Source organism: Phyllobates terribilis, unplaced genomic scaffold (genome assembly GCF_046119375.1).
Source record: "Phyllobates terribilis strain yellow unplaced genomic scaffold, ASM4611937v1 Scaffold_3__8_contigs__length_932513732, whole genome shotgun sequence".
In the NCBI taxonomy this organism is placed as follows: Eukaryota; Metazoa; Chordata; class Amphibia; order Anura; family Dendrobatidae; genus Phyllobates; species Phyllobates terribilis.
Window position 1 is genome coordinate 890,369,857 of NW_027362763.1, and position 26,336 is coordinate 890,396,192.

Sequence of the window (26,336 nt, forward strand, 5' to 3'; positions counted from 1 at the left end):
ATTTTTTCAGAGCTAGATGCAGATATAAATTTTTTTAAATTTGCAACCTGATGGAGGTCAGTATAGATGGACTAATAGAGAAAGTCCCACACACTGCTAGAAGGCCAAATATTTTTTCAGAGCTAGATGCAGATATAAATTATTTTTAATTTGCAACCTGATGGAGGTCAGTATAGATGGACTAATAGAGAAAGTCCCACACACTGCTAGAAGGCCAAATATTTTTTCAGAGCTAGATGCAGATATAAATTTTTTTAAATTTGCAACCTGATGGAGGTCAGTATAGATGGACTAATAGAGAAAGTCCCACACACTGCTAGAAGGCCAAATATTTTTTCAGAGCTAGATGCAGATATAAATTATTTTTAATTTGCAACCTGATGGAGGTCAGTATAGATGGACTAATAGAGAAAGTCCCACACACTGCTAGAAGGCCAAATATTTTTTCAGAGCTAGATGCAGAAAAAAAATTATTTTGAATTTGCAACCTGATGGAGGTCAGTATAGATGGACTAATAGAGAAAGTCCCACACACTGCTAGAAGGCCAAATATTTTTTCAGAGCTAGATGCAGACAAAAAATTATTTTAAATTTGCAACCTGATGGAGGTCAGTATAGATGGACTAATAGAGAAAGTCCCACACACTGCTAGAAGGCCAAATATTTTTTCAGAGCTAGATGCAGATATAAATTATTTTTAATTTGCAACCTGATGGAGGTCAGTATAGATGGACTAATAGAGAAAGTCCCACACACTGCTAGAAGGCCAAATATTTTTTCAGAGCTAGATGCAGATATAAATTATTTTTAATTTGCAACCTGATGGAGGTCAGTATAGATGGACTAATAGAGAAAGTCCCACACACTGCTAGAAGGCCAAATATTTTTTCAGAGCTAGATGCAGACAAAAAAGTATTTTGAATTTGCAACCTGATGGAGGTCAGTATAGATGGACTAATAGAGAAAGTCCCACACACTGCTAGAAGGCCAAATATTTTTTTCAGAGCTAGATGCAGATATAAATTATTTTTAATTTGCAACCTGATGGAGGTCAGTATAGATGGACTAATAGAGAAAGTCCCACACACTGCTAAAAGGCCAAATATTTTTTCAGAGCTAGATGCAGAAAAAAATTATATTCAGTTTGCAACCTGATGGAGGTCAGTATAGATGGACTAATAGAACAAGTCACACACACAGCTAGAAGGCCAAATATTTTTTCAGAGGTAGATGCAGACAAAAATTATTTTTAATTTGCAGCCTGATAGAGGTCAGTATAGATGGACTAATAGAGAAAGTCCCACACACTGCTAGAAGGCCAAATATTTTTTCAGAGCTAGATGCAGATAAAAATTATTTTTAATTTGCAACCTGATGGAGGTCAGTATAGATGGACTAATAGGGAAAGTCCCACACACTGCTAGAAGGCCAAATATTTTTTCAGAGCTAGATGCAGAAAAAAATTATATTCAGTTTGCAACCTGATGGAGGTCAGTATAGATGGACTAATAGAACAAGTCCCACACACAGCTAGAAGCCAAAATATTTTTTCAGAGGTAGATGCAGAAAAAAATTATATTCAGTTTGCAACCTGATGGAGGTCTGTATAGATGGATTAATAGAACAAGTCCCACACACAGCTAGAAGCCCAAATATTTTTTCAGAGGTAGATGCAGAAAAAAATTATATTCAGTTTGCAACCTGATGGAGGTCTGTATAGATGGATTAATAGAACAAGTCCCACACACAGCTAGAAGCCCAATATTTTTTCAGAGGTAGATGCAGAAAAAAAAATATATTCAGTTTGCAACCTGATGGAGGTCAGTATAGATGGACTAATAGAGAAAGTCCCACACACTGCTAGAAGGCCAAATATTTTTTCAGAGCTAGATGCAGACAAAAAATTATTTTTAATTTGCAACCTGATGGAGGTCAGTATAGATGGACTAATAGAGAAAGTCCCACACACTGCTAGAAGGCCAAATATTTTTTCAGAGCTAGATGCAGATAGAAATTATTTTGAATTTGCAACCTGATGGAGGTCAGTATAGATGGACTAATAGAGAAAGTCCCACACACTGCTAGAAGGCCAAATATTTTTTCAGAGCTAGATGCAGATATAAATTATTTTTAATTTGCAACCTGATGGAGGTCAGTATAGATGGACTAATAGAGAAAGTCCCACACACTGCTAGAAGGCCAAATATTTTTTCAGAGCTAGATGCAGACAAAAAAAATATTTTGAATTTGCAACCTGATGGAGGTCAGTATGGATGGACTAATAGAGAAAGTCCCACACACTGCTAGAAGGCCAAATATTTTTTCAGAGCTAGATGCAGATATGAATTATTTTTAATTTGCAACCTGATGGAGGTCAGTATAGATGGACTAATAGAGAAAGTCCCACACACTGCTAGAAGGCCAAATATTTTTTCAGAGCTAGATGCAGACAAAAAATTATTTTGAATTTGCAACCTGATGGAGGTCAGTATAGATGGACTAATAGAGAAAGTCCCACACACTGCTAGAAGGCCAAATATTTTTTCAGAGCTAGATGCAGATTAAAATTATTTTTAATTTGCAACCTGATGGAGGTCAGTATAGATGGACTAATAGAGAAAGTCCCACACACTGCTAGAAGGCCAAATATTTTTTTCAGAGCTAGATGCAGATATAAATTATTTTTAATTTGCAAGCTGATGGAGGTCAGTATAGATGGACTAATAGAGAAAGTCCCACACACTGCTAAAAGGCCAAATATTTTTTCAGAGCTAGATGCAGAAAAAAATTATATTCAGTTTGCAACCTGATGGAGGTCAGTATAGATGGACTAATAGAACAAGTCACACACACAGCTAGAAGGCCAAATATTTTTTCAGAGGTAGATGCAGACAAAAATTATTTTTAATTTGCAGCCTGATGGAGGTCAGTATAGATGGACTAATAGAGAAAGTCCCACACACTGCTAGAAGGCCAAATATTTTTTCAGAGCTAGATGCAGACAAAAAATTATTTTGAATTTGCAACCTGATGGAGGTCAGTATAGATGGACTAATAGAGAAAGTCCCACACACTGCTTGAAGGCCAAATATTTTTTTCAGAGCTAGATGCAGATAAAAATTATTTTTAATTTGCAACCTGATGGAGGTCAGTATAGATGGACTAATAGAGAAAGTCCCACACAGTGCTAGAAGGCCAAATATTTTTTCAGAGCTAGATGCAGAAAAAAATTATATTCAGTTTGCAACCTGATGGAGGTCAGTATAGATGGACTAATAGAACAAGTCCCACACACAGCTAGAAGCCCAAATATTTTTTCAGAGGTAGATGCAGAAAAAAATTATATTCAGTTTGTAACCTGATGGAGGTCTGTATAGATGGATTAATAGAACAAGTCCCACACACAGCTAGAAGCCCAAATATTTTTTCAGAGGTAGATGCAGAAAAAAATTATATTCAGTTTGCAACCTGATGGAGGTCTGTATAGATGGATTAATAGAACAAGTCCCACACACAGCTAGAAGCCCAATATTTTTTCAGAGGTAGATGCAGAAAAAAAATATATTCAGTTTGCAACCTGATGGAGGTCAGTATAGATGGACTAATAAAGAAAGTCCCACACACTGCTAGAAGGCCAAATATTTTTTCAGAGCTAGATGCAGACAAAAAATTATTTTTAATTTGCAACCTGATGGAGGTCAGTATAGATGGACTAATAGAGAAAGTCCCACACACTGCTAGAAGGCCAAATATTTTTTCAGAGCTAGATGCAGATAGAAATTATTTTTAATTTGCAACCTGATGGAGGTCAGTATCGATGGACTAATAGAGAAAGTCCCACACACTGCTAGAAGGCCAAATATTTTTTCAGAGCTAGATGCAGACAAAAAATTATTTTGAATTTGCAACCTGATGGAGGTCAGTATAGATGGACTAATAGAGAAAGTCCCACACACTGCTAGAAGGCCAAATATTTTTTCAGAGCTAGATGCAGATATAAATTATTTTTAATTTGCAACCTGATGGAGGTCAGTATAGATGGACTAATAGAGAAAGTCCCACACACTGCTAGAAGGCCAAATATTTTTTCAGAGCTAGATGCAGACAAAAAATTATTTTGAATTTGCAACCTGATGGAGGTCAGTATAGATGGACTAATTGAGAAAGTCCCACACACTGCTAGAAGGCCAAATATTTTTTCAGAGCTAGATGCAGACAAAAAATTATTTTGAATTTGCAACCTGATGGAGGTCAGTATAGATGGACTAATTGAGAAAGTCCCACACACTGCTAGAAGGCCAAATATTTTTTCAGAGCTAGATGCAGATAAAAATTATTTTTATTTTGCAACCTGATGGAGGTCAGTATAGATGGACTAATAGAGAAAGTCCCACACACTGCTAGAAGGCGAAATATTTTTTCAGAGCTAGATGCAGAAAAAAATTATATTCAGTTTGCAACCTGATGGAGGTCAGTATAGATGGACTAATAGAACAAGTCCCACACACAGCTAGAAGCCCAAATATTTTTTCAGAGGTAAATGCAGAAAAAAATTATATTCAATTTGCAACCTGATGGAGGTCTGTATAGATGGATTAATAGAACAAGTCCCACACACAGCTAGAAGCCCAAAAATTTTTTCAGAGGTAGATGCAGAAAAAAATTATATTCAGTTTGCAACCTGATGGAGGTCAGTATAGATTGACTAATAGAACAAGTCCCACACACAGCTAGAAGGCCAAATATTTTTTCAGAGGTAGATGCAGATAAAAATTATTTTTAATTTGCAGCCTGATGGAGGTCAGTGTAGATGGACTAATAGAGAAAGTCCCACACACTGCTAGAAGGGCAAATATTTTTTCAGAGCTAGATGCAGACAAAAAATTATTTTGAATTTGCAACCTGATGGAGGTCAGTATAGATGGACTAATAGAGAAAGTCCCACACACTGCTAGAAGGCCAAATATTTTTTTCAGAGCTAGATGCAGACAAAAAAATATTTTTAATTTGCAACCTGATGGAGGTCAGTATAGATGGACTAATAGAGAAAGTCCCACACACTGCTAGAAGGCCAAATATTTTTTCAGAGCTAGATGCAGAAAAAAATTATATTCAATTTGCAACCTGATGGAGGTCAGTATAGATGGACTAATAGAATGATGCTATGCCCAAAAGATTTTACTTCACTAGGTGCAGTAAAAAGATTGGTATTCTATACACAGGTGATATATCTTGCAACACAGATAGGCTACTCCACTGACTAACACACTCTGCAATAGGCCAAAAAGGATTAGCTTTGCTAGATTCAGCCAAATGCTGTGAAAAAAACTTGCACAGCACTGGCACAGACCTGCCTGGCAAAAACTGATAGGAACTGATGTAACCTAGTCCTGAAAAGGACTGCAATTACAACTAGTCTTTACTCCCACAATCTATCTATTTAAGAGCACAGACCTGCCTGATAAAAGTCGTAGGAAATGCTGTAACCTAGTCCTTAAAAGGACTGCAATCACAACTATTCCCTACTCCCAAGCTATCTGTAGATTTGTGCGAAAATAGGCTTGAAATTAACAAGGTATAGCGCACACAGCAACAGCGGTGCCATCTAACACGCAGCTGCAGCAGTGAGAAAATGGTGGCGACGGGGAAAATGGCTTGGTCTTATAGGGCAAGGACATGTGACATACACTGCCAATGACACATGCCCTTGCTTGTGTGAAAAAAAGCACTTCGCTCCGTGTGTGCGCTGCTGATAGGCTGACAGATTGCACCTCCCCACTGTAAATGCGGGAAAGAGAAAAAAAAATGGAGATCTTCATTATTCCTGCAGAGATCCATCCCCTGCCCCTCCCCCCACCCCGCTGTACACTCAAACTGCGTATTAACATTAATTTTCATCATTACTGAGAAAAAATCCAGTTATGATTTTGGTGCACGAACAGTTATCGAACGTAACCTCGAACAGCCGAATTTTTCTCAAATCGTTCGTGTTCGCCGAACGGCTCGAACACCGCCCAAAACAGCTCGAATTTGAGATTGGCGAACAGTTCGAGTCGAACAACGCTCATGTCTAGTCAGGACTCATTGCTGGCCATTTTAAAACAGTGCTTTTTTTCTTTTTAAACCATTCCTGTGTACTTTTGAATGTGTGCTTTGGGTCATTGTCTTGCTGGAGGATCCATGATCTTTGGCTCAAACCAAGTTTTCGTACACTGGGTAGGACATTTCACTCTAAAATCTCTTGATAATTCTCTGATTTCATGATTCCTGTGATACGGTCAAGGCATTCAGTACCAGACATAATAGAGCAACCCCACAGCATTATGGATCCTCCACCATGCTTAACTGTTGGTAAGGTGCTCTTTTCATATAAGCTTCATTGCTCCATCTGTAACAAACTGTTGCTTTGCATTATCGAAAAGCTCTATTTTTGTTTCCTCTTTCCACAGAACATTTTCCTACAAGGATTGTGGTTTGTCAAGGTACTCTTTGGCAAAGATCATTCGTTCCTTTTTATATCTTTTCTTCAGCAATGGTTTCTTCCTTGGCCTTTGCCTATAAAGTTTTGCTTAGTTTAGTGTGCAGCATATGGTACTTGTTGAAACCATGACCCCAGACTGTTCCAGGTTGGCCTTCAGATCTTTGGATGTTTGACGTGGTGTTTTTTCCACCATTAGCACCAATCTTCAAAGACATCTCTTGTCAATTTTCCTCTTTCCCCCATGTCCAGGCAGGATGACAGTTCCATGCTTGGCAAACTTCTTAATAACATTGCGTACTGTTGAACCTGGGATACTGAGGTCTTTGGAGATGTTCTTATAACCTTTGGAAGTCTTGTATTTGCTAATAATTGCAATTCTGATGTCCTCAGACAGCTCCTTTGTCTTCACCATTTGTGACAAAGGAACAGAGCCTACCATGTGGCTTTTTAAAACACTGAAGTCATCATTCATTGGCTAATTCATGTCACATGGGCACCAACAATCACAGGTGAATCTCTTTTGTGATTTACCACAGGCGAGTCAAAATGTGTTTCCATACTAAATTATTGTAAAGGGTGCCAATACCAGTGGCACAGCAAGGTTTTTCCATTTTTCTCTCCCATTCTCTTTTGTTTTCAATTATTGTTTATCATTTGCTCTTTTGTATTTAACACTAGTGCTCTATACAAAAAAACTGTTTCACTTGATTGATTTTTTTCAGGAGATGTTCCACATTATGCACTTAAACTTCATGGGTGCCAATAACGATGAGCAGGACTGTACGCTCTTTCACATTGCGTTTTTCATATGTTCAGTGGGACTGTTGGGGTTTACGTCCGAACCCCCCTGCAAAATGGGGTATAGACGTATGTGCTGATTGGGCCTTTAACTATAATGATGCAGACTGAGACACCTTGTTCTCTGTTGTGCATCATTTTCGTCCATATATGCCTATTGGAGGTGGGCACTAAGATGTAGTCTACTTTGAACGTATGAAAAAATGCAATGTGAAAGAGTCCTTATAAATGAGACACACAGCAGGATAAGTTGTATGCATTTTCTTTATTGGTAAGTATAATTATATCCATAAATACATGTTATTGATATCTATTGAGCTGATTATCATCTGCTTGCATCCTGTTTATGAGGATATCTCAAAAGTTCTTATATACATGTATACTATGTGCATGACATCTGTTCCCATGTTGTGTGAACAATGTACATTCTTCTGTCACTGCAAATAAAATGCATCTGTTTTTTTGTTTGGTTTTAAAAACAAAAACGGACAGTCTTCTAACCTGCAAACAGTCTGTATCATAAAGCCAAAGCTACAAAGGAATGTCTTGATGTAACACCAGCATCCCTGCGTGCCGCCTCCTCTTCCCAGCTGGGACGCCAACATGCTCATCAGCATGACCGCACTCCCTGAGGTCCCCGAGCCTGGGCACGCCTCGCAGGTCTCCAGGCAAAGCGCCTAGTGTGCAGACTTCCTGCTTCTTAAAGGTGTAGCACGTGCACTTCTAAAATGTCCCAAGCCAATAGCTGGGAGGCATCTGGTATGAAAGGCACCCTTCCCTATCGGGAGGCGCCTGTTCAAAATCTAGGACTTTAGTGTCTCTAAGCTGCTAAGTCCGATGTCAGGTCCTGTCTACCCGAACCCCTCCCTGGACCTGTCTGGCCTGGGACTGAACTCTGAACCTATACCTTGTATCTGATCTTGTCTGAACCTGCTTTCCCTGGGTCTGTATGGCCTGGGCCTGAACCCTGAACCTGTTGTATCTGAATCTGGATCTTTCCCTGAGCCTGCTGTGTTTGAATCAGGACCTTCTTCCAAACCTGCTGTGTCTTAATCTGTCCCTATCTCTAAACCTGCTGTGTCAGAAGCAGTACCCTTTCCTAAACCTGCTTTATCTGACTCTGTGCCTTCCTCCAAACCTGCTGTGTCAGAAGCAGAACCCTTTCCTATTCGTTCTGCTGTACTTGTTGCTGAACCCGTCCTGCCTATGCCTGCCAGCACCTCCCGTGTCTTTCTGTCTACCAGCCGTACAGCATCCATTCCTCCTGTTAACCAGTTCCTGTCCGGCCAGTCACTCCAGCCCCGAAGCTGCGTACCTCCCTGGGGATCAGCTGCTGTGTGTCCGAGGTCTGTCCTGGCTTAGCACCTGACGTCCATCTGGAGCCAAGTCTAACCCCACCATCAAGGGCTCTAGCGAAGAGTCAGGTGTTCACCTAGTCATGTCTCTCCAGGCTCTCCTTGGTCCACAGCACGTTGGGTCCACAATCCATGTGCGAGCATTACGCTTGGATATTGTCAGTCAGAATGATAGTGATAGGTGTAACATCCCTGGCGGTGTGCTTGCATGGTGCACCACCTCCCACCATGCAAGACCGCAATCTTACCTGTCAGTCCTTGCTGCACTCTTTGCTCCAGTACCTGCTGTGTCCATGTCTCTTGTCTGATTGCTTAGTGCGTCGGCGCGGCTTTCTGCTTGTTTCTTATACAGTGCCTACAAGTAGTATTCAACCCCCTGCAGATTTAGCTGGTTTGATAAGATGCAAATAAGTTAGAGCCTTCAAACTGCAAACGAGAGTAGGTTTTATGAACAGAAGCATAAATCTTACAAACCAAAAAGTTATGTTGCTCAGTTGAATTTTATTAAATTTTAAACATAAAAGTGTGGGTCAATTATTATACAACCCCTATGTTTAATATTTTGTGGAATAACCCTTGTTTGCAATTACAGCTAATAATCGTCTTTTATAAGACCTGAACAGGCCGGCACAGGTCTGTAGAGTTATCTTGGCCCACTCCTCCATGCAGATCTTCTCCAAGTTATCTAGGTTCTTTGGGTGTCTCATGTGGACTTTATTCTTGAGTTCCTTCCACAAGTTTTCAATTGGGTTAAGGTCAGGAGACTAACTAGGCCACTCCAACACCTTGACTTTTTCCCTCTTGAACCAGGCCTTGGTTTTCTTGGCTGTGTGCTTTGGGTCGTTGTCTTGTTGGAAGATGAAATTACGACCCATCTTAAGATCCTTGATGGAGGAGCGGAGGTTCTTGGCCAAAATCTCCAGGTAGGCCGTGCTATCCATCTTCCCATGGATGCGGACCAGATGGCCAGGCCCCTTGGCTGAGAAACAGCCCCACAGCATGATGCTGCCACCACCATGCTTGACTGTAGGGATGGTATTCTTGGGGTCGTATGCAGTGCCATCCAGTCTCCAAACGTCACGTGTGTGGTTGGCACCAAAGATCTCGATCTTGGTCTCATCAGACCATAGAACCTTGAACCAGTCTGTCTCAGAGTCCTCCAAGTGATCATGAGCAAACTGTAGACGAGCCTTGACATGACGCTTTGAAAGTAAAGGTACCATACAGGCTCGTCTGGAACGGAGACCATTGCGGTGGAGTACGTTACTTATGGTATTGACTGAAACCAATGTCCCCACTGCCATGAGATCTTCCCGGAGCTCCTTCCTTGTTGTCCTTGGGTTAGCCTTGACTCTTCGGACAAGCCTGGCCTCGGCATGTGAGGACACTTTCAAAGGCTGTCCAGGCCGTGGAAGGCTAACAGTAGTTCCATAAGCCTTCCACTTACGGATGATGCTCCCAACAGTGGAGACAGGTAGGCCAAACTCCTTGGAAAGGGTTTTGTACCCCTTGCCAGCCTTGTGACCCTCCACGATCTTGTCTCTGATGGCCTTGGAATGCTCCTTTGTCTTTCCCATGTTGACCATGTCTGAGTGCTGTTCACAAGTTTGGGGAGGGTCTTAAATAGTCAGAAAAGGCTGGCAAAAGAGATCTTTAATCCACACATGTGAAGCTCATTATTCTTGGTGCCTGAACTACTTCTTAATACTTTAGGGGGACCAAACAGAATTCTTGTGGTTTGAGGGGTTGAATAATAAATGACACTCTGAATTAACTTTTAAAGTTTTAAAAAAAAAAAAAAAAAAAAATTTGCTGCAGTTCATTTCCCACTTCCAGGCTGATCTACAGTACAAATGTCACAATGCCAAGTTAATTCCGCATGTGTCAACCAGCTAAATCTGCAGGGGGTTGAATACTACTTGTAGGCACTGTAGCTACTGTGTGCACAGTCCTAATGCGTCCCCAGCCTATTGCTGTGAGTCACTGGATACTTAAACCCCCTCCACCCAGTAGGAGGTGCCTGAGCAACACTTTCTCTCAGTTTGTCTTTTGCAACTGAGTTGCCAGGTCCTGTCCTGTATGTAGTCTGTTCTGACACTCTGGGGGCTGAGTACCCAGGGACGCTACCTGTATCTCTGACTTCTAGTCTGTTTCCGCCACCCTGGGGGCTGAGTTCCCAGGCTCGTTCCTGTATCTTGTTCCCGGTTCTGTTCCTGTCTGAACAGTGTCCTAGCCCGTTGCTTGTTTCTCTCTATGTCCGTGCCTTCCCTTTTCCTGCAGTGTCTGAACCTGCACCTAACTCCAACTCGTTGTCTCTGTACTTCTATTTGTGAGTTTTGTGTCCAGTCGCTACTTCATTGTAAGTACCTTGTGTGTATCTGGTTCTGCTTGTCCCCTTTCCCTGCCTCCGTATCTACCTCCTGTGTTCTAACCATCTTCCTGTATTTTCCAGTCTATTCCATGTGAACAGAGCCCTGTCCTGTCTGCCTTCACTTTCTGCTCTGTTCTGCTCTGCTTGTTCACCGCTCCGGTGGTTCCGCTCTGCTCCACTTGTTTACCGCACCTGCGGTTCCGTTCTGCTCTGTTTGTTCACTGCTCCGGCGGTTCCGCTCTGTTCCGCTTGTTTACCGCACCTGCGGTTCTGTTCTGCTCTGCTTGCTCACCGCTCCGACAGTTCCACTCTGTTCCGCTTGTTTACCGCACCTGTGGTTCTGTTCTGCTCTGCTTGTTCGCCGCTGCAGCGGTTCCGCTCTGCTCCGCTTGTTTACCGCACCTGCGGTTTTCCTCCGCTTGTTCACCGCACCTGCGGTTTTGCTCCGCTCTGCTTGCTCACCGCACCTGCGGTTTTGCTCCACTCTGCTTGTTCACCGCACCTGCGGTTTTGCTCCGCTCTGCTTGTTCAATGCTCCTGCGGTTTTGCTCCGCTCTGCTTGTTCACAGCACCTGCGGTTTTGCTCCACTCTGCTTGCTCACCGCACCTGCGGTTTTGCTCTGTACTGGTCTGTACTGGTCCCAATCCAGCCTGTGTTCATACCTGCCAGTATCTGCCTGTCTGCATTCCAGTTGTGCCTGCCAGTACCCACCTGCCTTCATACCAGCCGTGCCTGCTAAGTACCCACCTGCCCTCATACCAGCCGTGCCTGCCAGTACCCACCTGTCTGCATACCAGCTAACCTGCCTGTTTCTGCATTCCCCAGTGTGGGTCAACAGCTGTGACCGGGGTCTGACCTGGAGTAGCACCTGGTCCCTCTTCTCGGTTCCTCCCTGGTTCACGGAGTCGATTGAGCCGCCGTGTGTCCTTGGTCGGACCGGGTTGATACTTAGTTACGCCCCTCCAGGCACTCCTCGGTTCATGGTCCAATGGGATCACTAATCACGCTCACGCCAGTCAGTACGGGCGCGAGCGTAATAATAGGTTTCTAGTGACCTACGTTTTACTTTAAAATGCTGCAGCATTTTAAAGAAAACATAGTTTTAAAGGAAATCTGTCAGTAGGATCAACCCTCCTAAGCCCTCTATATGGGCATGTAGGTCATAGAAAGTCGAGTTGAATAAAATTATACCTTGATATCTGCAATTTGATTTCTTGTTCCAGAGAAATCCATGTTTTTCTTATATTTAAATGAGCAGAGGTCTTAAAGATTGAGAGGTGCGACTGGGCCCGTGCTGGAGGGGGGCCCGCCAACACCAGCTGCTATTTGAGCTGGATGTGCATCCAAGTTGAACTTTGTCTCATGCGCTGCCCACCATAATAAGACAAAGTTCAACTCTGCTGTTCTGTGTTTGTTATAATCAGGTTCTGTCTTTGTTATAATCAGGCACAGCTCTGCAGCACAGATGACAGCACTGTGAGAAGACAAATGCTGCTGCAAATGTTTGTAATTAGATAAACTTCACTTCTGTGCTGCATTCGTTCTGATCTCTCTGCAGAGCTGTGTGTGATTATGAGAGCAAAGTGTCAGTCCTTATATGGTGCACACTGGTAATGTGCCATTTATTTAAAGTAAGCTCTGGAGGAAGATTCGTGGAGATCTATGTCCTACCCATACATCTTAACAACTCATTTGCATATAAGAGAAATGTGAATTTCTATGGAATAAAACATCAGATCGGAGATATCAAGGTATCAATTTATTCAACTTTCTATGACCGGTATGCCCATAAAGATGGACTAGGAGGGTTGATCCTACTGACAGATTCCTTTAAGCCATTTATATGAACATGCAGGTCATAGAAAGTTGAATAAATGATAACTTGATATCTATGATCCCCTGTCTTATTCCAAAGAAATCCATGGATTTCTTAATATGTAAATGAGCTATTAAGATCTATGGACTGGATACAGATCTCCCCGAGAATCTGCCTTAAGAGCTTATTTTAAATGAAAGGTGGCATTACTAGTGTGAAACATGTAATGACTGATACTTTGCTCTCATAATCACATACAGTTTTCCAGCAAAATCAGAACTAACCCAGTATAGCAGAGTTAACACAGTACAGCACAAGTGAACTTTGTCTCATTACAAACACATTTGCAGCTGTAGTTGTCGTTTCATAGTTCTTCAGCTTTCAGCTCACAGGCAACAAGTGTGGGGGAGGTGAATACAGCACAGCTGCAAATGTGTTTGTAATGAGATGAAGTTCACTTCTGCTGTGCTGTGTGAGCTCTGCTGTACTGTGTTTTGATCTCACTGCAGAGCTGTGTGTATGAGAGCAAAGTGTAAGTTATTACTTGATTCAATTCAAATGGAAAGTAGAAGTATACTAGCACCAATCCCACAAAATTAATTATTTTCTAAGTGTCAGCAGTTACTTCAAATCTTGGATGGTGGTGCATATGCTGAAGTTTTAAGCGTGCATAGTATTGAGAGGAAATGTAAAAACAAGACTGACCAGATCTTCTTGGCTTAAAAGTCCTTTATTCCATCATGTGTGGACAATCTTAGGAGAACATGCGGCATGCAGGTAAAAAATGGGAGTATGAGCAGGCGGGGGGAGAGGACGACGGCCGTTTCACGTCCGGCTGACGCTTCTACGTGCTAAGAATGATGTTAGGTCACTTCCTTTTAGGGTGGTGGCATATCATGCATCAACAAATAGAAAACCACATTAAAATAATATTATTAAAAAAATTATAATAAAACAGACATGTCTAATTTATCATTGAACCCCAAAGGACCTTGGGCATTTGTGTTTAGTATCCATTCTGCTTCTCTTTTCAGCAGTATGTGGTTATAATCACCTCCTTGTATAGGATATTTAATGTATTCCAACCTGCAAATCTGAGTACTTTAGGATTAGCTCCATGACATTCATGTAAATGTTCAATCAATCTTGTAGATCCTTTTTTAGTTAGGATTGAATGGGAAAATCTAATAAAAAGCGATCTCTTTGTAAAAGAATTGGCAAGGGCAAAAGATTACATAAATCACATGTTTTGTTCGGCATGTAATCAGTTCATGGTGATTGCTGCTTTTTCATTTTCTCTCAATACTATTACTTGATTCACACTGGTAATGCCCCCTTTCATTCAAGATAAGTTCTGGAGGCTGATTTTCAGGGAGATCTTTGTCTGACCTATAGATCTTAACAGCTCGTTTACATATTAAGAAAAACATGGATTTTTCTGAAATAAGACAGCAGATAGCAGATATCAAGGTATCCTTTTATTCAACTTCCTATGACCTACATGCCCAAATAGACAGCTTAGGAGGGTTGATCCTACTGACAGACTCCCTTCAACATTGGTTAAAGACTATTATTTGACCAGTTTGGGAAGAGTTGCCCACTGGGTACTTCCCACCGCTGTATCATTGTTCAACACACTAAGTTAACCAGTTTCTTCTTACACACAAATAACTTAGAAGGATGATAGAGCTTACAATGAATGAGAGCTGTCATTTATCAATATTAGAATTACTGACTTTGTTAACAATTATTCTTTTGACATTACAAAGTCCTTTTTGTTGACTATGGTTGGTAGGTTGGTTTAGTATGATTAATTTTTAGGTAATGTCAACTAAATAAGAAAAGCTAAACAAATAAATTACAATAACAGTTTTTTTTCCTTCCATGTCAGTCTTCCTACTATGATCCTACATTTATGGATGTACCTATCACACGGGAGCAAATGAATCGCTATAGGATGGTTGCTGAAAATTCACAAAGTGAACTGGCTGCTCTTCATGTAAAGTATGAGACTGCACAATCAGAGGTAAATTTTGCTTTATTAAATTATATTTTTATTATAATATACATATTTTAAAATGAGATATTTGAAGAAAAACTTGCAAAAAAACAAACATCTTTTGGGAATAGTAACCAGGACTGATTTATCTATATGGCCAGTACTTTGAGTCAAATTGAAGAGGACAAGAATTTTTTTATTACAGATGTATGCCATAGGTATGACACCGAGTGGCCTTCACATATTTGCCTCTGGCATAGTCAAACAATACTAGTCACACGAGTCATACCAGATTCTGAATGAGTGGCTTTCTCCATTAAGCCGTGTTTGTACGTTATACATAGATTATTCTGTTAGAAGTTAGGCTTTGATTCTGTTCCTGACAGAGCCCGATGATGGTTTACCGGCAATCCAATAAAATGGAGAGGTTTGATACTCAACTCGCATGCTTCCAAGAATAATCAGCATGGAAAAACTAAAGAATTGCAAATTTTAATATTTACATCCATAAATCAGCTCTATAAAATTATAATGTGGAAAACCAATGTGTGGCCAATCTGTGCCAGAAATCCAAGTTTCAGATTCGAATTTTCTGAAAACCCACTTTCAGTTTGCCCATGGTAAATCCATTTAATGTGCACATGCTATACCTTGCAACAAATAACAGCAGACTTCCATCCAGTCAAATATATTTAGAAAGCCCTTTCTCTCCTGTTTTTTAGAAGCTGAGAAAACTCATGAGTGACCAAAATCATCCCAACAATTTGGCAAGGGGCCTCAGGCTGTTTTAGCTATAATTGAGGAGGGGCAAAGGTTAATGTTAGACTACAAAAAAAGTTATTTATTACACTATTAACATTGCTTCTTTTTTTTTCTCCCTAAGTCCCTAAAGGGTATGTGTCAGTAGAAAATGACCTATTGTTTAAATCAGATTGTTGTGTTACATGTATTTTTTGGCAATGTTTTTTTTCATATCACATTCTTTAAAAAAAGAAATAGAAGTCTTGCAATTTTCACACTGGCTACCAGGGCTCTTAAGGGTATATGCACACAGAGTGTTTTGAAGCAAGTCCGCTTCAAAAAATGTCTGAAAGACCCATCCTATTCGTTTCTATTGTAAAACTACTTTGTTATTCATAAGTTGGGTTTTGATTGTTTTTTTTTGTCTTAAGTTTTCAAAAAACACCTAGTAAGAAAAAAAGTGCTTGTTAATTCTCTGAAGTAGTTCTTGATAGAATCAGCAATAGCCTAGGCACTGTCCAAGCAGAAATCTGCAAAAAATACTTCAGGAAAAAAACTCTTCAAAACCACTCCACAATTCAGAAAATGAAAAACTACTCCAAAATCTCCCCAAAGAAGGAGCATTTCCAGAAGCTATTTCCACTAGAAAATGTGTCATTTTTGAACACCTCAAAAAACTCTATGCACAACTTCTTGTCCTTTTAGGGAGAATTTATAGCAGTTCTCATATCATAAGAGGAAGGATCACAATGACATGTAACACCTCCGTACATAGCTGGTAACACAGGATCCATTAATCACAATAAGTGATGTCACAGCTGTCCCTGTTCTACTCCTTTGACAATAACCTCTGCACACAATCATTAGATGCTTCAATTCAAGAGATTTGGTCAAAGTCTGTACGTTGCGGCAAAAGTACATGTGTTGTTTCCTGAAACAACAGGAAGTTAGAGTCTAAAAAGCCCGAACTGGCAGTGTAAAAATTGCAAGATGTCCAATTTTTAATTTTATGGAAAAAAAAACATTGCCAAAATGTTTTAAGACATATACAAAACTTGATTTAACCCCTTTAATCCCGAAGGCTATTTGTACGTTAATGACTAGGCCAATGTTTACAATTCTGACCAGTGTCATTTTATGAGGTAATAACTCTAGAACCCTTCAAGGGTTCACACTGATTCTGAGATTGTTTTTGTGACATATTGTACTTTAGGATAATGGTAAAATTTATTTGATATGACTTGGGTTAAAAAATTGGAAATTTTCCAATTTTCAAACTTTGAATTTTCATGGCCTTACATCAGAGAGATATGTCACACAAAATAGTTAATAAATAACAATTCCCACATGTCTACTTTACATCAGCACAATTTTGGAACCAAAATTTTTTTTGTTAGGAAGTTATAAGGGTTAAAAGTTGACCATCGATTTCTAATTTTTCCAACAAAATTTACCAAATCATTTTTTTAGGGACTACATCACATTTGAAGTGACTTTGAGGGGCCTTTATGACAGAAAATACCAAAAAATGACACCATTCTAAAATCTGCACCCCTCAATGTGCTTAAAACCACATTCAAGAAGTGTATTAACCCTTCAGGTGCTTCACAGGAATTTTTGGAATGTGGAAGACAACAATGAACACAACTTTTTTTCACAAAAATGTTACTTTAGACCCACATTTTTTTTTATTTTCACAGGGGTAACAGGAAAAAATAGACACCAAAATGTGTTGTGCAATTTCTCTTGAACATGCTGATACCCAATATGTGGGGGAAAACCATGCGCATGGCATGGCTCGGAAGGGAAGGACCGCCATTTGACTTTTTGAATGTAAAATTTGCTTGAATAATTAGCTGACACCATGTCGCATTTGGGGAGCCCCTGATGTGCCTAAACAGTGGAAACCCCCCACAAGTAACACTATTTTAGAAACTAAACCCCTTAAGGAATTATCTAGATGTGTGGTGAGCACTTTGATCCCCTAAGTATTTCACAAAAGTTTATAACGTAGAGCCGTGAAAATAAAAAAAATCACTTTTTTTCCACAAAAATTATCTTTTAGCCCAATTTTTTTTATTTTCACAAGGGTAACAAAAGAAATTGGACTCCAAAAGTTGTTGTGCAATTTCTCCTGAGTACCCTGATACCCCATATGTGGGGGAAAACCATTGTTTGGGCGTACGACGGGGCTTGGAAGGGAAGGATCACCGTTTGACTTTTCAATGCAAAACTTGCTGGAATTGAAAGCGGATGCCATGTCGTGGTTGGAGAGCCCCTGATGTGCCTAAACAGTATAAACCCCCCACAAGTGACCCCATTTTGGAAACTACACCCCTTAAGAAACTTTTAGTAGTAGTTAGTAGTTCTTGATAGAATCAGCAATAACCTAGGCACTGTCCAAGCAGAAATCTGCAAAAAAATACTTCGGGAAAAAAACTCTTCCAAAAAGCTTCAAAACTCTTCAAAACCACTCCACAATTCAGAAATGAAAAACTACTACAAAATCTCCCCAAAAATGGAGCATTTCCAGTAGCTATTTCCACTAGAAAATGTGTCATTTTTGAACGCCTCAAAAAACTCTATAACAACTTCTTGTCCTTTTAGGGAGAATTTATAGCAGTTCCCTTATCATGAGAAGATAGTTGTCGTGCAATTTCTCCTGAGTACGCTGATACCCCATATGTGAGAAAAAACTACTGCTTGGGTGCGTGTCAGGGCTTGGAAGGGAAGGAGTGACATTTTGGAATGCAGACTTTGATGAAATGGTCTGTGGGTGTCATATCACGTTTGGAGAGCCACTGATGTGCCTAAACAGTGGAAACCCCCACAAGCGATCCCATTTTGGAAACTAGACCCATTGAGAAATTTATTTAGATGTGTGGTGAGCACCTTAAACCACAGGTGCTTCACACAATTTTACAACGTGGATCTGTAAAAATGCAAAAAATATTTTTTTAGCCCCCGATATTTTCATTTTCACAAGGATAGCAGGAGAAAATGGACCACAAAATTTGTGGTGCAATGATGGTGCCATACAAGACCCCTTTACAAACTACACCTCTCAATGAATTCATCTAGGGGTGCAGTGAGCATGTTGACACCACATGTCCCTCACAGAATTTTACAGCATTGGGCGGTGAAGAAAGAATAATTACATTTTTACCACCAAAGTTTTGTTTTAGTCCCAGATTTTACATTTTCACTCTGGGAAATGGGTAAAAATGGCACCAAAATTTGTCACACAATTTTTGCTGAATGTAGAAATACCCCATATGTGGCTGTACAGTACTGCTTAGCCACACTGCAAGACTTGGGAGGGACGGAGCGCTATTTGCCTCCTGAAGCGCAGATTTTCCTAGAATAGTATGCAGACTCCATATACACAGCTCCTAAGTGCTAGAAGAGCAGAATCCCCCCTCAATTGACCCCATTTTGGAAATTATACCCCTTTGGGAATTTATCTACTGGTGTGTTTAGGATTTTACTACATGGGTGTTTTCCAGAAACAAGCAGCAGTGGAAAGTTGAAAACTACCGTTGTAGTGACCAGTACGTTATGCCCAGCTTGTGTTTCTTTTAGACATGCATCCATAAATTACATGGGCTCTCATCGCTACAGAAATGTCAAACGTGACCACTAACTGCGGTTTAGGCACACTATGGGGCTCAAAATGCAGCAATTAATGCTGACTTAAAATATAACTTGTAAGATATTATTAATAACAAGATAAAAATTAGTAGAAAACACACACAAGACACGTATAATATGCAAAGCCCTTGTCCCTGTATATGAAGCGTGATTAGAGTAGTTATCCTATTTAAGGGCAAAAAAGCATAAACCTATCACATTACCTCACCTAGCTGACATCATACTCCCAACACGAAACAGTGCTATATGTGCATGAGGTAAATGAAAAAGGATCAGTCTTACTGGCCCTGTAAAGTGGGTCGTCCTATCCGTGAACAATCAGACTAGCCGGATGGTGCTCATCAATAGTGTTGAGCGAGTATGTTCTATTAACCCTTTCGCCGAGTATGCTCGGGCCGAGCTCCGAGTATTTATAGCTGCTCGGTGATATGGTTGAATCGCTCCCGTGTGCATGATTTGCAACTGTTTGACAGTTATACTACATGTGAGGAATGTCTATTTCTTACACATTCCTCACATGTAATAAAGCTGTCAAACAGTTGCAAATCATGCACACGGGAGCGATTCAACCATATCACCGAGCAGCTCTAAATACTCGGAGCTCGGCCCGAGCATACTCGGACAGAACATACTCGCTCAGCACTACTCATCAACTGACCCTATCAGGCCCTATTTCTCTGGCTGACCCTAGGACCCCAAGACTCCTGCCCTTACAAGGGCAGTCCACAGCTGACCCTCAGTTATTAGTCAGCCCTCAAATGACCCTAAATAGTGCCTCCCGACGCATTTCCTCATCATCGGGTGATTCTTCAGGGGATTTGCACAAACAGATTCACAGATGTAGGCTATGGCACCCCTCCATCAGGATGTAGCAATGGCAATGGTACCCTGAAACAACGGATACTGGAAGCCTGTGCTAGCATTTCTTCTGCGGTGTTGCTATCAGTGTGTCAAGAGTGGGAGAAGAGGGTTGCATTGACAATCCAACACAATGGGCAGCACTTTGAACACATTTTATAAGTGGTCATAAACTTGTAAAAAACTCATCAAAGAATAAAGTTACGTTAAAACCAAGCACACCATTGTTTTTCTTATGAAATTCTCAATAAGTTTGATGTGTCACATGACCCTCTTCCCATTGAAAAAAATAAAGTTGGATCCAAAATGGCCGACTTCAAAATAGCCGCCATGGTCACCACCCCATATACTAATGTGCCACAAACAGGAAGTTGATATCACCAACCATTCCCATTTAATTTAGGTGTATCCATATAAATGGCCCACCCTGTAGATCACATATACTTGTTATCATTATATTCAATATTTTTAAATTATCTTTATAATAGAATGAAATATACCGTATATACCCGAGTATAAGCCGAGGCACCTAATTTTACCACAAAAAACTGGAAAAACTTATTGACTCGAGTGCCTAGGGTGGGAAATACAGTAGCTAATGGTAAATTTCCCCATCCTGGTAAGAATGGCCCCCTCATCCCAATCCTAGTATGCCTGGCCCCATAATCCCCAATCCTGGTATGCATGGCACTCTCATCCTCAATCCTAGTATGCATGGCTCCCCTCATCCCTAATCCTGGTATGCATGGCTCCCCTCATCCCTAATCCTGGTATGCATGGCACCCCTCATCCCAAATCCTGGTATGCATGGCCCCCCTCATCCCAATCCTAGTATGCATGGCACCCCTCATCCCTAATCCTGGTATGCATGGCACCCCTCATCCCTAATCCTGGTATGCATGGCACCCCTCATCCCAAATCCTGGTATGCATGGCCCCCTACATCCCAATCCTAGTATGCATGGCACCCCTCATCCCTAATCCTGGTATGCATGGCACCCCTCATCCCTAATCCTGGTATGCATGGCACCCCTCATCCCAAATCCTGGTATGCATGGCCCCTTAATCCCAAATCCTGGTATACATGGCCCCCTCATCCCAAATGCTGGTATGCATGGCCCCCTAATCCCTAATCCTGGTATGCATGGCCCCCTCATCTCAAATCCTGGTATGCATGGCATCCCTCATCCCAATCCTGGTATGCATGGCACCCCTCATCCCTAATCCTAGTATGCATGGCACCCCTCATCCCTAATCCTGGTATGCATGGTACCCCTCATCCCTAATCCTGGTATGCATAGCCCCTAATCCCAATCCTGGCATGCATGGCACCCCTCATACCAATCCTAGTATGCATGGCACCCCTCATCCCTAATTCTGGTATGCATGGCACCCCTCATCCCCAATCCTGGTATGCATGACCCCCCTCATCCCCAATCCTGGTATGCATGGCCCCCTCATCCCCAATCCTAGTATGCATGGCACCCCTCATTCCCAATCCTGGTATGCATGGCACCACTCATCCCAATCCTGGTATGCATGGCACCCCTCATCCCCAACCCTGGTATGCATGGCACCACTCATCCCAATCCTGGTATGCATGGCACCACTCATCCCTAATCCTGGTATGCATGACCCCCTCATCCCCAATCCTGGTATGCATGGTCCCCCTCATCCCCAATCCTGGTATGCATGGCCCCCTCATCCCCAATCCTGGTATGCATGGCACCACTCATCCCAATCCTGGTATGCATGGCACCACTCATCCCCAATCCTGGTATGCATGGCACCACTCATCCCAATCCTGGTATACATGGCACCACTCATCCCAATCCTGGTATGCATGCCCCCCCTATCCTGATATGCATGGCCCCCCATCACTGCACACATTAAAAAAAATAAACACTTCTACTCCCCTTCCTTCCTCACCTCTGCTCCAGTGCTGCGTTCTGTCTGCCAGCAGCTCATGTCAGCATCTGAGCAGCGCATGGCATCACTGCCATGCGCCCTCAGATGCCGAGGTGAGCTGCGGGCATATTCACTCTCTCGCCCATAGGTGTAGAGAAGGGTTAATATTCATACTCTCTAATAGCGGGCACGGAGGATCATCGAGCCGCAGCAGGAGCTGTGGCGCTGCTGACACTGTGCGCCCGCTATTGAAGAACATGGATATTCACTCCTCTCCACTCTCATGGGCGTGGTAGAAGTTGTGAATATTAATTTTCCTTTAGCAGTGGGCACACGCGGTAGCTGCAGCAGCAACTATTCTGTGTGCTCCGCTCCTCCGCTGCCGCAACCCCCCACACCACTATTCACCATCGGAATGTATATACTACACTGCTCAAAAAAATAAAGGGAACACTTAAACAACAGAATATAACTCCAAGTAAATCAAACTTCTGTAAAATCAAACTGTCCACTTAGGAAGCAACACTGACTGACAATCAATTTCACATGCTGTTGTGCAAATGGAATAGACAATAGATGGAAATTATTGGCAATTATCAAGACACACTTAATAAAGGAGTGGTTCTGCAGGTGGGGACCACAGACCACATCTCAGTACCAATGCTTTCTGGCTGATGTTTAGGTCACATTTGAATGTTGGTTGTGCTTTCACAGTCGTGGTAGCATGAGACGGACTCTACAACCCACAGAAGTTGCTCAGGTAGTGCAACTCATCCAGGATGGCACATCAATGCGAGCTGTGGCAAGAAGGTTTCCTGTGTCTGTCAGCGTAGTGTCCAGAGGCTGGAGGTGCTACTAGGAGACAGGTCAGTACACCAGGAGACGTGGAGGGGGCCGTAGGAGGGCAACAACCCAGCAGCAGGTCCACTACCTCCGCCTTTGTGCAAGAAGGAACAGGAGGAGCACTGCCAGAGCCCTGCAAAATGACCTCCAGCAGGCCACAAATGTGCATGTGTCTGCACAAACGGTTAGAAATTGACTCCATGAGGGTGGTATGAGGGCCCGACGTCCACAGATGGGGGTTGTGCTCACAGCCCAACACCGTGCAGGACGCTTGGCATTTGCCACAGAACACCAGGATTGGCAAAGTTGCCACTGGCGCCCTATGCTCTTCACAGATGAAAGCAGGTTCACACTGAGCACATGTGACAGATGTGACAGAGTCTGGAGACGCCGTGGAGAGTGATCTTCTGCCTGCGACATCCTTCAGCATGACTTGTTTGGCAGTGGGTCAGTAATGATGTGGGGTGGCATTTCTTTGGAGGGCCGCACAGCCCTCCATTTGCTCGCCAGAGGTAGCCTGACTGCCATTAGGTACCGAGATGAGATCCTCAGACCCCTTGTGAGACCATATGCTGGTGCGGTTGGCCCTGGGTTCCTCCTAATGCAGGACAATGCCAGACCTCATGTGGCTGGAGTGTGTCAGCAGTTCCTGCAAGATGAAGGCATTGAAGCTATGGACTGGCCCGCCCGTTCCCCAGACCTGAATCCGATTGAGCACATCTGGGACATCATATCTCGCTCCATCCATCTTGCTCATTGCACCACAGACTGTCCAGGAGTTGGCGGATGCTTTAGTCCAGGTCTGGGAGGAGATCCCACAGGAGACCATCCGCAACCTCATCAGGAGCATGCTCAGGCGTTGTAAGGAGGTCATACAGGTACGTGGAGGCCACACACAATACTGAGCCTCATTTTGACTTGTTTTAAGGACATTATATCAAAGTTGGATCAGCCTGTAGTGTGTTTTTCCACTTTAATTTTGGGGGTGACTCCAAGTCCAGGCCTCCATTGGTTAATAAATTTGATTTCCATTGATGATTTTTGTGTAATTTTGTTGCCAGCACATTAAACTTTGTATAGAACAAAGTATTCAATGAGAATATTTCATTCACTCAGATCTAGGATGTGTTATTTGAGTGTTCCCTTTATTTTTTTGAGCAGTGTATATAAAGTGTATACCCGAGTATAAGCCAAGGTTTTTTTTTTCAGCTTAAAAAATGTGCAGAAAAAGTTGTCTTATACTCGAGTATATACGATACATCAAATGAAATGATCTGGGAGATGGAGAGGTCCTTTCTTGTCCTAATGAAATAATCACATATTGTAGGGATGGGCAATCTACTGAATATTCATCTTTTCAGTATTTAGTTTTGGGTTTTTGAATAGACTTTAAAACACCAACAGGTGGACACTACACTGAAACTAGTACTAAAAACTTGGAATGTAGAGAGTTATAGTAATTCAATAAGGCATCTCAATGAACAACTGCACTGTATAATAAACTGAGCGTTTTTGTTCTTAAAGGGTGTTCTGAAGTTTAAAGGGAAACTGTCAGTAGGATCAATCATTCTAAGCCATCTATATGCAGGTCATAGAAAGTTGAATAAATTGATACATTGTTATTTGCAATCCGATCTCTTATTCCAGAGAAATCCATGCATTTCTTATATGTAAATGAGCTGTTTCAGGCTATGTGCCGGGCGCTGATCAGGATGAGAATCTGCCTCCAGAGCTTATTTCTAATGAAAGGGGAGTTACCAGTGTGAGACAAGTAACTAACACAGAACAGGAAAAATGAACTTTGTCTCCTTACAAACACATTTGCTGCAGCTCTCACAGCTCTGCTGTATTATCACAATATTACAACCCTGTCTGCATGTCAGGTGGGAGCTAAAGCTGAGAGGAACGTGCAGATGTGTCAGTTATAATCACACACAGCTCTGCCATCCTTGATCCATTGGATAGGCTGAATGGAGTGGAGGGCAATTCATTATTAATGTGAGCGCTGGAGATTACCGAGCTCAGCGCTTAGTGGATATTCGGCACTCCTATTAGAATGAATGGAGGGGCAATGCACATGATCGACCACTTCTCCATTCAGCTGGGGCTCTTCAGAGCCCTGTTTCTTGGGATCGGTGGGGGCCAGTGATTGGAAAGTTATGCCCAATCCTTTGGATAGGAGATAACTTTCAAACTTTAGAACACCCCTTTAAGATTTGTTCAGGATTTTCTGTCCTCGTCCTCTAATAAATTGTGTGGGAAGATTTTTAGAATCTGTATTCACATCTACTTTTGAAATTTGTAACTGAAGTCCAATAACTCTTTACATCTGTGAATTTATTAGGATAAGTAAATTAAAAGGTTTCTCGTTGTTTAATCTAACTCTGGATTTCCATTCACTTGTTAATATGTTTAGTCTAATAGAAGCAGATTTACAAACAATTAATGTGAGAATTATTTTACTGACTATTCAGCTGTTTGTGGTAGAAATCTCTCCTTCCATTGAAAAAGTTTTCCAATTGAAAATAAATAAATAAATAATGGACAGTGGGCGTGGCCTGAGAGTGCAGGAAGATGGACCCACTCTGCTGAAACTCTGCTGATAGGGAGCCTGGAATGCCTCTATAAAAAAAACTTCAGAAGACCTGGACACATATTTCTGTAACTGAAACCTTCAAGACCCTCCCTGGACCCTTTTGAGACAACTTGGACAACTGTGGGATTTAAAATGCCTTTCAACAAGAAAAAGGAAAACAAGGCTGTTTCCCTCACAGCATCGCCACGGAAAGCCTCCTCTCATGTAAACACCATTTCCCCACACAAGCCAGCAGTAACTTCAAGGAGCGATTCGGACCTTCAAATATCTCCAGGTATGCTTCAAGCCTCTTCAGGGACCCCTCTTCAAGCAACAATGGGACCCTCACCTGTGGCAGGAGGAAGGGAGACATCCCAATGGAGAAAAGATCTGGCGCTGATTGGAGTTGCCAAGGGAGCTGTGTTGGTGAGTAAGATCCCTCTCCCCCAGCACAGCACTGAGCACTCTTTCGGTGACATGGAGCGCTGTGCCAGTATTAAAGCAGGTAGCTCTGGTGTCACTCAAAAGCAGGGCTACTTACTAACATCAGAGGTGTCCCTGCTCTCTGGAAATCCCCCTTTGACTGACACGAGCAGCGCGTCACAACTGAGCTATACCATCGCTGTAGCTCCGACTTGTTCCTTAAGTGATAATGACTCGCCCAGGGTGATGGGGACGACTCGGTACCCGGGCCTTTTGCCTGACCTCGGGGATGTCGCGGTGGTCAGCTCCCGGGCCCGTACTCTGGGGTCAGCTTTTAAAAAAGGGATTGGTTTGTTTATTAGTTTTATTAAAGTTCGTGATGCCACCTGTGGTTTCTGTTGAGATTCACCAGCGCTGCGGCAGTCCACTGAGGCCGGTGATAAGGCAGCTTAGATGGTATCGCTCCCCACAGGTGGAGCTAAGCCTCAGGGCAGCGTAGGAGAGGGGATGCAGGGCA

The 26,336-nt window shown here is 42.1% G+C and overlaps 1 protein-coding gene across 1 annotated transcript in view; it reads left to right on the top strand.

Moving 5' to 3' along the window:
• Positions 1–26,336, top strand: part of CCDC170 (coiled-coil domain containing 170) — a 252,314-nt gene that overhangs the window by 94,980 nt on the left and 130,998 nt on the right. The window contains exon 4 of the mRNA XM_073672707.1: positions 14,714–14,848. Coding sequence (XP_073528808.1) covers positions 14,714–14,848 — 135 coding nt within the window. The remainder of the gene's footprint in view (positions 1–14,713; positions 14,849–26,336) is intronic.